Source organism: Bombina bombina, chromosome 4 (genome assembly GCF_027579735.1).
Source record: "Bombina bombina isolate aBomBom1 chromosome 4, aBomBom1.pri, whole genome shotgun sequence".
NCBI lineage: Eukaryota > Metazoa > Chordata > Amphibia > Anura > Bombinatoridae > Bombina > Bombina bombina.
This window is the reverse complement of record NC_069502.1, coordinates 415,721,742-415,733,057: the sequence shown is the minus strand read 5'-3', so window position 1 is coordinate 415,733,057 and position 11,316 is coordinate 415,721,742. Positions and strand designations below refer to the sequence as shown.

Here is an 11,316-nt window from a genome sequence, read left to right as displayed (position 1 = left end):
TATTTGCACTCAATGTGGATAATTTATCTATGTTGGATATATCTTTTTACAATGGGCTGTTACATAAATGTGTTCTATATAATTTATCATGTTCTATCTTGCAAAGGCAGTTTGCATTTGGGCTATGCTATTCAAGTAACAAGGGATCTTGAGCGATATACAGTTTAGATGTTTACATGTCTGTTATTTTACAAGGTGTTTGGTCCTATATTAGTTGAGCTATTTATATAATAAATACCAGCCGCTCTGCGTAATGGAGCTTTAAATTTAATATCCTTTTATGTTAGATGCAATTGCCTTATTCTGCCACTAGAGGTGAGTCTTGGGTTGTTTTAAAACTCATTTACAACTAAATTATGCGCTTTTACAGTCCACCCCGATATATTATTTTGTCTCTTTCAGGATTCTCAGTCCTGTGACTTTGGAGTTGATATCCTTGGGTTCCCCACATATCTTTATATATGTATGTCGACATACAGGTTAGAATTAGGTAATCCTATGTATCCATCAATATGTTTCTTAGATCGAAGTTAATATTTAACCTCCTCCTTAGAGGTGGAAAGCTTTTGTTCCTTTAAAGGATTGCTATGTTATTTTGTTTTATTCATATGACTAGTGGTTGGGGATTGCTATAGCCAATGTTTACACTTCCATATGAATATACCAATCAATGATGTAATGCATGGGGATTCATGGTTGTATGTTGTGTGGGGTACTAATCCTCTACTAAGTGGTGGAAAGCTTCTGTTCCCTCAAAAGGTTACTATACATATCCACCTTTAAATAATGTATTTCCCTCTACACTGTTTACTGACTGTGATCTAGGAAATATTGTGTTGAACCCTCATGTACAACTTCATGACCAGATGGATAATTTTTATCTTATTAAGTGTTTTGAGGGGGTTTACTATGCAGGCATAATCCTAGCATTTAATTGATGTCCCCATAGCAAACATTGGATTTTTGGCTGCCAACACATAGTATATGCTTTATATCCCTTACTTCCCATATATTAGCTCTACACAAATAGTTCTTTAACTAATATAATATATTTATATTGTGGAGGTTTACCATACCTGTCTATAGCTGGTACCCTACATTTTAAAAATTCAACTTACCACCTCCTGCCCCCCCCCCCCATAATATACCTCCTAATTTAGGAGGGCCAAGTACGCGGCTCATCTTGCCTATGGCACAACCTAATTATTGTTTTTATTAATAATCCTTGTGGTTCTGTATGATGTTGACCTTATTTATCATATTTAGTGCAGCAAGATTGCTCGGGTACTAGCATAATTCTACCTATATATTTTATCATGCTATTTACATAGCAGAAAGCTATTTTTGCTTTAGCTATCATTCCATATACCAACTGCTAAACTATTCTAAGCTTACAAACCCAAATGTGACCATTCAAACTGCTAGTTCTAGTTTATGTAAAATAGAGAAAAGAGGTTCCAGTTTTTCCATAAGATTCATTCATGTTGGGAATTTTATCCTTCTGTATATATGGAAGTTGGCATTTTGAAATGTAATATGTATGTTTGTTTTCATGATATGTTGTTTCTTATAAGTTGTATTGTTTTCACACAACCTCAATAAAAAAAAATAATAATAAAAAAAAAAAAAAAATCAGGTATTATAACTTGCTGTCTCCTAATTTAAGCCTGGACAAGATGAAAGAGAGGAAAGGGACTTGGAAGAGCATGTGCACTCTGTACTTTCACAATTACCTGCTACTGATGAGAAACTTAAAGAAATACAGCTAGTAACAGAAAGGGATGCAACTATGGCCAATTTGGTTACAATAATAAGGCAAGGATGGCCAAACTCAAAAGCCAAAGTGAATGTTGACTTAAAACCTTACTGGAATGTGAGAAAAGAACTGTCAATAATTGATGGGATTGTTTTTAAAGGGGAGAGAATTGTGGTTCCCCCGGAGCTCAGGAAAGAAATAATAAGAAAACTGCATATAGGGCATTTTGGAATAGCCTTGTGTAAAAGACGTGCTAGGGATCTCTTATATTGGCCTGTAATGAATTCACAGATTGAAGACATGGTCAATAATTGTGCAACATGTCAAGAAAATCAAAGAGCAAACCAAAAGCAGCCAATGGTAACAAGAGTACAGCCAGAGAGAGCTTGGCAAAGAATTGCATCAGACCTATTTACATGGAACCATAACAACTATCTTATAATGGCAGACTACTACAGTCGTTACTTTGAAATAGTTCAACTAAGAGACACTAAGTCTAGTGCAGTGATAAATGTCATTAAATCTGTCTTGGCAAGACATGGCATATGTGATGAGTTAATATCAAATAATGGTCCTCAGTACTCCTCAATGGAATTCTCAAACTTTGCAAAAGAATGGGGTTTCAAACACACATTGACCAGCCCACATTACTCACAGTCAAATGGCTTAGCTGAAAAATATGTACAAATTGCAAAGAACAGTTTGGAAAAAGCAGCCCAAACTAATCAAGATCCATACCTGTGTATTCTAAACCACCGTAACACCCCAATAGATGGAATTGCATCACCTTCACAATTACTGAGTAGACGTTTGAAATCAATTTTGCCTTCAACACCTACACAACTTGCCTCCAAAGTACAGAATCTTGAAATGGTTAAACAGCGAGTGGAAACATTAAAAAACAGGCAGAAACAGTACTATGATCGTGGGTCTAAATTTCTAAAACCTTGTGAGCTTGGCGATAGGGTAAGGATGCAAAATTTAGAAGGAAGGTGGAAACCTGCAGTGGTAACCAAAGTAACAAGTGCACCACGCTCATTACATTGTCCGTACCAAGAATGGCAAAGAATACCGGTTGCAACAGAGTACATCTGCGTCATAACAGAGGTACAAATACAGGAGTTACAAATATTCCAGATGCAGTGCTTCATGTACCACCAAGGATGTTACATAGTGATATAAATGAGACTCTAAGCTCAACTGATGCTTCACATGTGGACATACAGGAGGGACAATTACAACACCAACCGCACAACTCTCTGATCACAGCTCCAATGTGATTCTTCTAGCACAACAGAAACAGCACAAGTTGAGCCACCCAGTAGATTCTCAAGATATGGACGGAGAATCAAGCCAAAGTATTGGGAAGATTATGACACTACATAACTGTGTGCTTTGTTTGTTTTTGTGCTTGTGTTTGTTTGTTTTTTAAATGTATATTCCTTTATATCTAATATATATTGTTTTATTTTTTTATTTATTTTTAAGAAGGGAGATGTAATGAATATATCATAATGGTTTGTTCCAGTTGTTGCTGTTTATATTTGTTGCAGTTCATATATTCTAACACTAGGGACAAGCATGAGGTATATCAGTGAAATGGGGTGTGTTATCTTCAGTTAATAAAAAGTTCTTGAAGTTGAACAATGGTGCCTTAATGAGTTCTGTGCATTCTATATAGGGTTGCCACCTGAACCATGTTTTCCTGGACACTTATGAGTTACACATGCTGCAGGGTGTGCAGGGAGGAACATGTATTGTGTTTCTGAACAGCACTATTCATTTTCTTCCTGCAGCATGTGTAACTTATAAGTGTTCTGTTATTTAAGGAGGGGTAGCAAACCCTAATTCTATAACAGGAGATCTTACGGGGGGGAGCTATATAGACAGCTCTGCTGTGGTGCTCTCTTTGCTACTTCCTGTCAGGAAGGACAATATCCCACAAGTTAGGATGAATCCGTGGACTTGGTACATCTTGAAAAAGAAAACTTTATATATAAAGAAAAATCTCTTAAAAGGTTGCTATTTTTCTATTATGAAATTGCAATCCATTGATCAAAAAATGACGTACTATAGCATAAATATGTGTTTTAATGGATTGTGCATTTTAAAAAGCTAAACCAATAAATTCTGTGTGAAGTTTGTAATTTTTGACATAAATAATTATAAACTTGACAGCAAAAGCATCAATGCTGAGAGAACTAATTTTCTACATGAAAAAATAGTCAAATATGTAACCCCCCCAGTTCAAGGATGGGCTGCTAATTTGGTATAAAAAAAGTTTTAAAAATATTAATCTTTCTAAGGTCAGAATATTTTTCTGCAAAATAATATTTTTAGTTGAGTAGATTTAAATTTATTTAGAATTATAGCACAGATATCCTATAATATAAAAGGCCAAATGTGTTTGTCCAAAGCTGTCATGCGCAGTAGAGACAGCATGAGGACAAACACACCTGGCCTTAGCTGACATGCTGTTTGTGGCGGTGGTGCAAAAGTGGGCGTGGCTTGGCAGGAGCGTGGGCATGGTTGGCGCAAGAGAGAGAGGGGAGAGAAATAGAAAGAGAGGGGGAGAGACAAAAAGAAATAGGAAAGAGCTAAAGAGAGGGGGAAGAGCAAATGAGAGGGGAAAGAGCAAAATAGAGGGAAGAGAGAGAAAAAGAGAGGGGGAGAGAGAAAATAAGAGGGGGAAAGAGAGAGAGCAAAAGAGAGGGGGAAGAGAGAGAGCAAAAGAGAGGGGGAAGAGAGAGAGCAAAAGAGAGGGGGAAGAGAGAGAGCAAAAGAGAGGAGGAGAGAGAGCAAAAGAGAGGGGTAGAGAGAGGGGGAGAGAGAGCAAAAGAGAGGGGGGAGAGAGAGAACAATAGAGAGGGGAAGAGAGAGCAATAGAGAGGGGAAGAGAGAGAGCAAAAGAAAGGGATGGAGAGAGAGCAAAAGAGAGGGGAAAGAACAAAAGAGAAGGGAAAGAGCAAAAGAGAGGGAGAAGAGAGAGAGAGCAAAAGAGAGGGGAAAGAGCAAAATAGAGGGAAGAGAGAGAAAAAGGGAGGGGGGAGAGAGAGAAAAAGAGAGGGGGAAGAGAGAGCAATAGAGAGGGGGAGAGAGAGAGCAAAAGAGAGGGGAGAGAGACAGAGCAAAAGAGAGGGGAGAGAGACAGAGCAAAAGAGAGGGGAGAGAGACAGAGTAAAGGAGAGGGGAAGGAGCAAAAGAGATGGGGGAGAGAGAGAGAGCAAAAGATAGGGATGGCGAGAAAGAGCAAAAGAGAGGGATGGAGAGAGAGCAAAAAAAGGGGAGAGAGACAGAGCAAAAGAGAGGGGGGGGAGAGAGAGCGCAAAAGAGAGAGGGGGAGAGAGTGCAAAAGAGAGTGGGGAGAGAGAGCGCAAAAGAGAGGGGGAGAGAGAGAGAGCGCAAAAGAGAGGAGGAGAGAGGGAGCACAAAAGAGAGGGGAGAGAGAGCACAAAAGAGATGGGGAGAGAGAGAGCGCAAAAGAGAGGGGAAGAGAGAGAGCACAAAAGAGAGTGGGGGAAAGAGAGCGCACAAAAGAGGGGGGAGAGAGTGCAAAAGAGAGAGAGAACACAAAAGAGAGGGGGGAGAGAGTGTAAAAGAGAGGGGGAGAGAGAGAGCAAAAGAGAGGTGGAGCGAGAGAGAGCGCAAAAGAGATGGGGAGAGAGCACAAAAGAGAGGGGGAGAGAGAGCAAAAGAGAGGCGGAGAGAGCAAGGGGTGGGACCGCTGTACTGCAAAAAATGGCCCATGTAAACGGGCTTTAGGGCTAGTTTTATATATTTTCACTGTGATTTCAACTTCTTAATTATTAGATAGCAGTTTTTAGTTTAAATATGTAACAATACAAATTAATTAAAGAGACACTGAACCCAAAATGTTTCTTTTGTGATTCAGATAGAGCATGCAATTTTAAGCAACTTTCTAATTTACTCCTATTATCAATTTTTCTTCGTTCACTTGCTATCTTTATTTGAAAAAGAAGGCATCTAAGCTTCTTTTTTGGTTCAGACCTCTAGACAGCACTTTTTTATTGGTGGATGAATTTATCCACCAATCAGCAAGAATAACCTAGGTTATTCACAAAAAATGGGCTGGCATCTAAACTTACATTCTTGCATTTCAAATCAAGATACCAAGAGAATGAAGAAAATTTTATAATAGGAGTAAATTAGAAAGTTCCTTAAAATTGCATGCTCTATCTGAATCACAAAAGAAAAAAAATTGGGTTCAGTGTCCCTTTAATGGATAATGGTAAAGAGAAAATAACATGTTCAATGTCTGAGCAAAAATCAACCAATTCCGCTGTATAAGGAAACAGGAAGTCATGTGATCATTAATGCAATCATGTGAAACCAACGCTAGGATTGGATCCTGAGGACTGCCTACAGTGCTAGGCATGTCCCCCAGTCGGATTTTGCACTACTTCATCAAAGCAGGAGGGTGCAGGACGCCAAAAAATTTAGGACGTTCTATGATGTCCTAACGGCGTAAAAGCCGAGTGCTTTTAGGACACCATGATATGTCCTAACGGCATCTAGGAGTTAAACCTGGAGATATTATATAAGTGTATCTAAATAAAGTCTGCAATAAATAAAAGCATACTTACCCCACAATCATTTGCTCCATCCCCACACATGCCAACATAGTAACTGAAACAATAAAGAAATATAACACATTTGTTTATAGTTTAAACTACATAAGCATGCAAAATACATGTGAGAAATTGCATATTCACATTTCAAGTAATAAATTCCACATGAATCCACTATTATTACTCTGAGAGAAAAAACATGAACAAGGAGGGACGGGTAAGTAAGCATGCACAAGTTAAATAGACAGAAACAATGTGAGATAAACATACTGAGACTTTCAGAGTGACTATTTTAACAAGCCAGTATGCGTTCATGTCGAGTGACAGATATTTCTCCAAAAAGTGGGCTCCATTTATCAAAGTATCAACTGTTAAATCAATGAAAATATATGTCAAATTACACGCATAAATGACATCCACAAGTTATCATTCTGTCAACATTGTCAAAGAAAGCTCAAATTGCTGTAACATACGATCCAGCGATACACGTTAAATGTAGATTATAGGAATGTAATGATGCTAATTCGACCGTACATATGATTCCATTTAACCAAATTAAAATGAATTAAACATTCAACTGGTACATTCACGTCTCAAATGACGCAGTAATTCTGATCTCTTTCATGTAATTGGCAAGAGTCCATGAGCTAGCGACGTATGAGATATACAATCCTACCAGGAGGGGCAAAGTTTCCCAAACCTCAAAATGCCTATAAATACACCCCTCACCACACCCACAATTCAGTTTTACAAACTTTGCCTCCAATGGACGTAGTGAAGTAAGTTTGTGCTAAGATTTCTACGTTGATATGCGCTTCTCAGCATTTTGAAGCCCGGTTCCTCTCAGAGTACAGTGCATGTCAGAGGGATGTGAAGGGAGTATCACCTATTGAATGCAATGGTTTTCCTCACGGGAGATCTATTTCATAGGTTCTCTGTTATCTGTCGTAGAGATTCATCTTCTACCTCTCTTTTCAGATCAACGATATACTCTCACATTACATTACCTCTACTGATAACCGTTTCAGTACTGGTTTGGCTATCTGCTATATGTGGATGGGTGTCTTTTGGTAAGTATGTTTTTATTATTTAAGACTAGTGATGTCGCAAACCTAAAAATTTCGGTTCGCAATCGGCGGACTCGAACTTCCGTAACTGTTTGTGAACCGGCGAACCGGGCAAACCGCCATTGACTTCAATAGGCAGGCGAACTTTAAAACCCACAGGGACTCTTTCTGGCCACAGTAGTGATGGAAAAGTTGTTTCAAGGGGACTAACACCTGGACTGTGGCATGCCGGAGGGGGATCCATGGCAAAACTCCCACGGAAAATTACATAGTTGATTCAGAGTCTGGTTTTAACCCATAAAGGGCCTAAATCACCTAACATTCCTAAATTGTTTGGAATAACGTGATTTAAAACATCAGGTATGATGTTGTATCGATTAGGTAGTGTAATGGTTATGCCCGCTTCACAGTGACAGACCAAACTCCCTGTGTAACGCACCGCAAACAACCGCAAACAGTCCATTTGCACAACCACGAGATAGATTTGATAGATAGATAACATAGAATAACTTAGGCCTAGATTTAGAGTTGGGCGGTAGCCGTGAAAACCAGCATTAGAGGCTCCTAACGCTGGTTTTTACCGCCCTCTGGTATTTGGAGTCAGTCAGGAAAGGGTCTAACGCTCACTTTCAAGCCGCGACTTTTCCATACCGCAGATCCCCTTACGTCATTTGCGTATCCTATCTTTTCAATGGGATCTTTCTAACGCCGGTATTTAGAGTCGTGGCTGAAGTGATCGTTAGAAATCTGACGACAAAACTCCAGCCGCAGAAAAAAGTCAGTAGTTAAGAGCTTTCTGGGCTAACACCGGTTTATAAAGCTCTTAACTACTGTGCTCTACAGTACACTAACACCCATAAACTACCTATGTACCCCTAAACCGAGGTCCCCCCACATCGCCGCCACTCGATTAAATTTTTTTAACCCCTAATCTGCCGACCGCCACCTACGTTATACTTATGTACCCCTAATCTGCTGCCCCTAACACCGCCGACCCCTATATTATATTTATTAACCCCTAACCTGCCCCCCACAACATCGCCGCCAGCTACCTACAATAATTAACCCCTAATCTGCCGACCGCAAAGCGCCGCCACCTACGTTATCCTTATGTACCCCTAATCTGCTGCCCCTAACACCGCCGACCCCTATATTATATTTATTAACCCCTAATCTGCCCCCCTCAACATCGCCTCCACCTGCCTACACTTATTAACCCCTAATCTGCCGAGCGGACCGCACCGCTACTATAATAAAGTTATTAACCCCTAATCTGCCCTCCCTAACATCGCCGACACCTAACTTCAATTATTAACCCCTAATCTGCCGACCGAATCTCGCCGCTACTGTAATAAATGGATTAACCCCTAAAGCTAAGTCTAACCCTAACACTAACACCCCCCTAAGTTAAATATAATTTTAATCTAACAAAATAAATTAACTCTTATTAAATAAATTATTCCTATTTAAACTAAATACTTACCTGTAAAATAAACTCTAATATAGCTACAATATAAATTATAATTATATTATAGCTATTTTAGGATTTATATTTATTTTACAGGTAACTTTGTATTTATTTTAACCAGGTACAATAGCTATTAAATAGTTAAGAACTATTTAATAGCTAAAATAGTTAAAATAATTACAAAATTACCTGTAAAATAAATCCTAACCTACGTTACAATTAAACCTAACACTACACTATCAATAAATTAATTAAATAAAATACCTACAATTATCTACAATTAAACCTAACACTACACTATCGATACATTAATTAAATACAATATCTACAAATAAATACAATGAAATAAACTAACTAAAGTACAAAAAATAAAAAAGAACTAAGTTACAAAAAATTTTTTTTTTACAAACATTAGAAAAATATAACAACAATTTTAAACTAATTACACCTACTCTAAGCCCCCTAATAAAATAACAAAGCCCCCCAAAATAAAAAAATGCCCTACCCTATTCTAAATTTAAAAAGTTCAAAGCTCTTTTACCTTACCAGCCGTGAACAGGGCCCTTTGCGGGGCATGCCCCAAAGAATTCAGCTCTTTTGCCTGTAAAAAAACACATACAATACCCCCTCCCCAACATTACAACCCACCACCCACATACCCCTAATCTAACCCAAACCCCCCTTAAATAAACCTAACACTAAGCCCCTGAAGATCATCCTACCTTATCTTCACCATGCCAGGTTCACCGATCCGTCCTCGGAAGTCTTGATCCAAGCCTCGGAAGTGTTAATCCAAGCACAAGCGGGGGGCTGAAGAGTGACGTCCATCCTCGGGCTGAAGTCTGGATCCAAGCGGCGGCTGAAGAAATCCATCATCGGGCTGAAGTTGGAAGTCCATCATCGAGATGAAGTCTTCTATCAAGTAGTATCTTCAATCTTCTTTCTTCCAGAGCGGAGCCATCTTCTTCCCAGCCGACGCGGATCCATCCTCTTCTAACGACGCCTACTAGCTGAATGACGGTTCCTTTAAATGACATCATCCAAGATGGCGTCCGTCGAATTCCGATTGGCTGATAGGATTCTATCAGCCAATCGGAATTAAGGTAGGAAAATTCTGATTGGCTGATGGAATCAGCCAATCAGATTGAGCTTGCATTCTATTGGCTGATCGGGACAGCCAATAGAATGCAAGCTCAATCTGATTGGCTGATCGGATCAGCCAATCGGATTGAACTTGAATCTGATTGGCTGATTCCATCAGCCAATCAGAATTTTCCTACCTTAATTCCGATTGGCTGATAGAATCCTATCAGCCAATCGGAATTTGACATACGCCATCTTGGATGACGTCATTTAAAGGAACCGTCATTCGGCTAGTAGGCGTCGTTAGAAGAGGATGGATACGCGTCGGCTGGGAAGAAGATGGCTCCGCTCCGCTCCGGAAGAAAGAAGATTGAAGATACTACTTGATAGAAGACTTCATCTCGATGATGGACTTCCAACTTCAGCCCGATGATGGATTTCTTCAGCCGCCGCTTGGATCCAGACTTCAGCCCGAGGATGGACGTCACTCTTCAGCCCCCCGCTTGTGCTTGGATTAACACTTCCGAGGCTTGGATCAAGACTTCCGAGGACGGATCGGTGAACCTGGCATGGTGAAGATAAGGTAGGATGATCTTCAGGGGCTTAGTGTTAGGTTTATTTAAGGGGGGTTTGGGTTAGATTAGGGGTATGTGGGTGGTGGGTTGTAATGTTGGGGGGGGGTATTGTATGTGTTTTTTTTACAGGCAAAAGAGCTGAATTCTTTGGGGCATGCCCCGCAAAGGGCCCTGTTCAGGGCTGGTAAGGTAAAAGAGCTTTGAACTTTTTTAATTTAGAATAGGGTAGGGCATTTTTTTATTTTGGGGGGCTTTGTTATTTTATTAGGGTGCTTAGAGTAGGTGTAATTAGTTTAAAATTGTTGTAATATTTTTCTAATGTTTGTAAATATTTGTTTATTTTTTTGTAACTTAGTTCTTTTTTATTTTGTGTACTTTAGTTAGTTTATTTCATTGTATTTATTTGTAGATATTGTATTTAATTAATTTATTGATAGTGTAGTGTTAGGTTTAATTGTAGATAATTGTAGGTATTTTATTTAATTAATTTATTGATTGTGTAGTTTTAGGTTTAATTGTAACTTAGGTTAGGATTTATTTTACAGGTAATTTTGTAATTATTTTAACTATTTTAGCTATTAAATAGTTCTTAACTATTTAATAGCTATTGTACCTGGTTAAAATAAATACAAAGTTACCTGTAAAATAAATATAAATCCTAAAATAGCTATAATGTAATTATAATTTATATTGTAGCTATATTAGGGTTTATTTTACAGGTAAGTATTTAGCTTTAAATAGGAATAATTTATTTAATAAGAGTTGATTTATTTTGTTA

The 11,316-nt window shown here is 38.7% G+C and overlaps 1 protein-coding gene across 1 annotated transcript in view; it reads right to left on the bottom strand.

The window, feature by feature from the left end:
* The window catches only part of LOC128657508 (probable cation-transporting ATPase 13A4), a 454,774-nt gene that overhangs the window by 131,585 nt on the left and 311,873 nt on the right, over positions 1–11,316 (bottom strand). Inside the window, 1 exon segment of the mRNA XM_053711875.1 lies at positions 6,361–6,403. Within this exon segment, the coding sequence (XP_053567850.1) occupies positions 6,361–6,403 (43 nt within the window).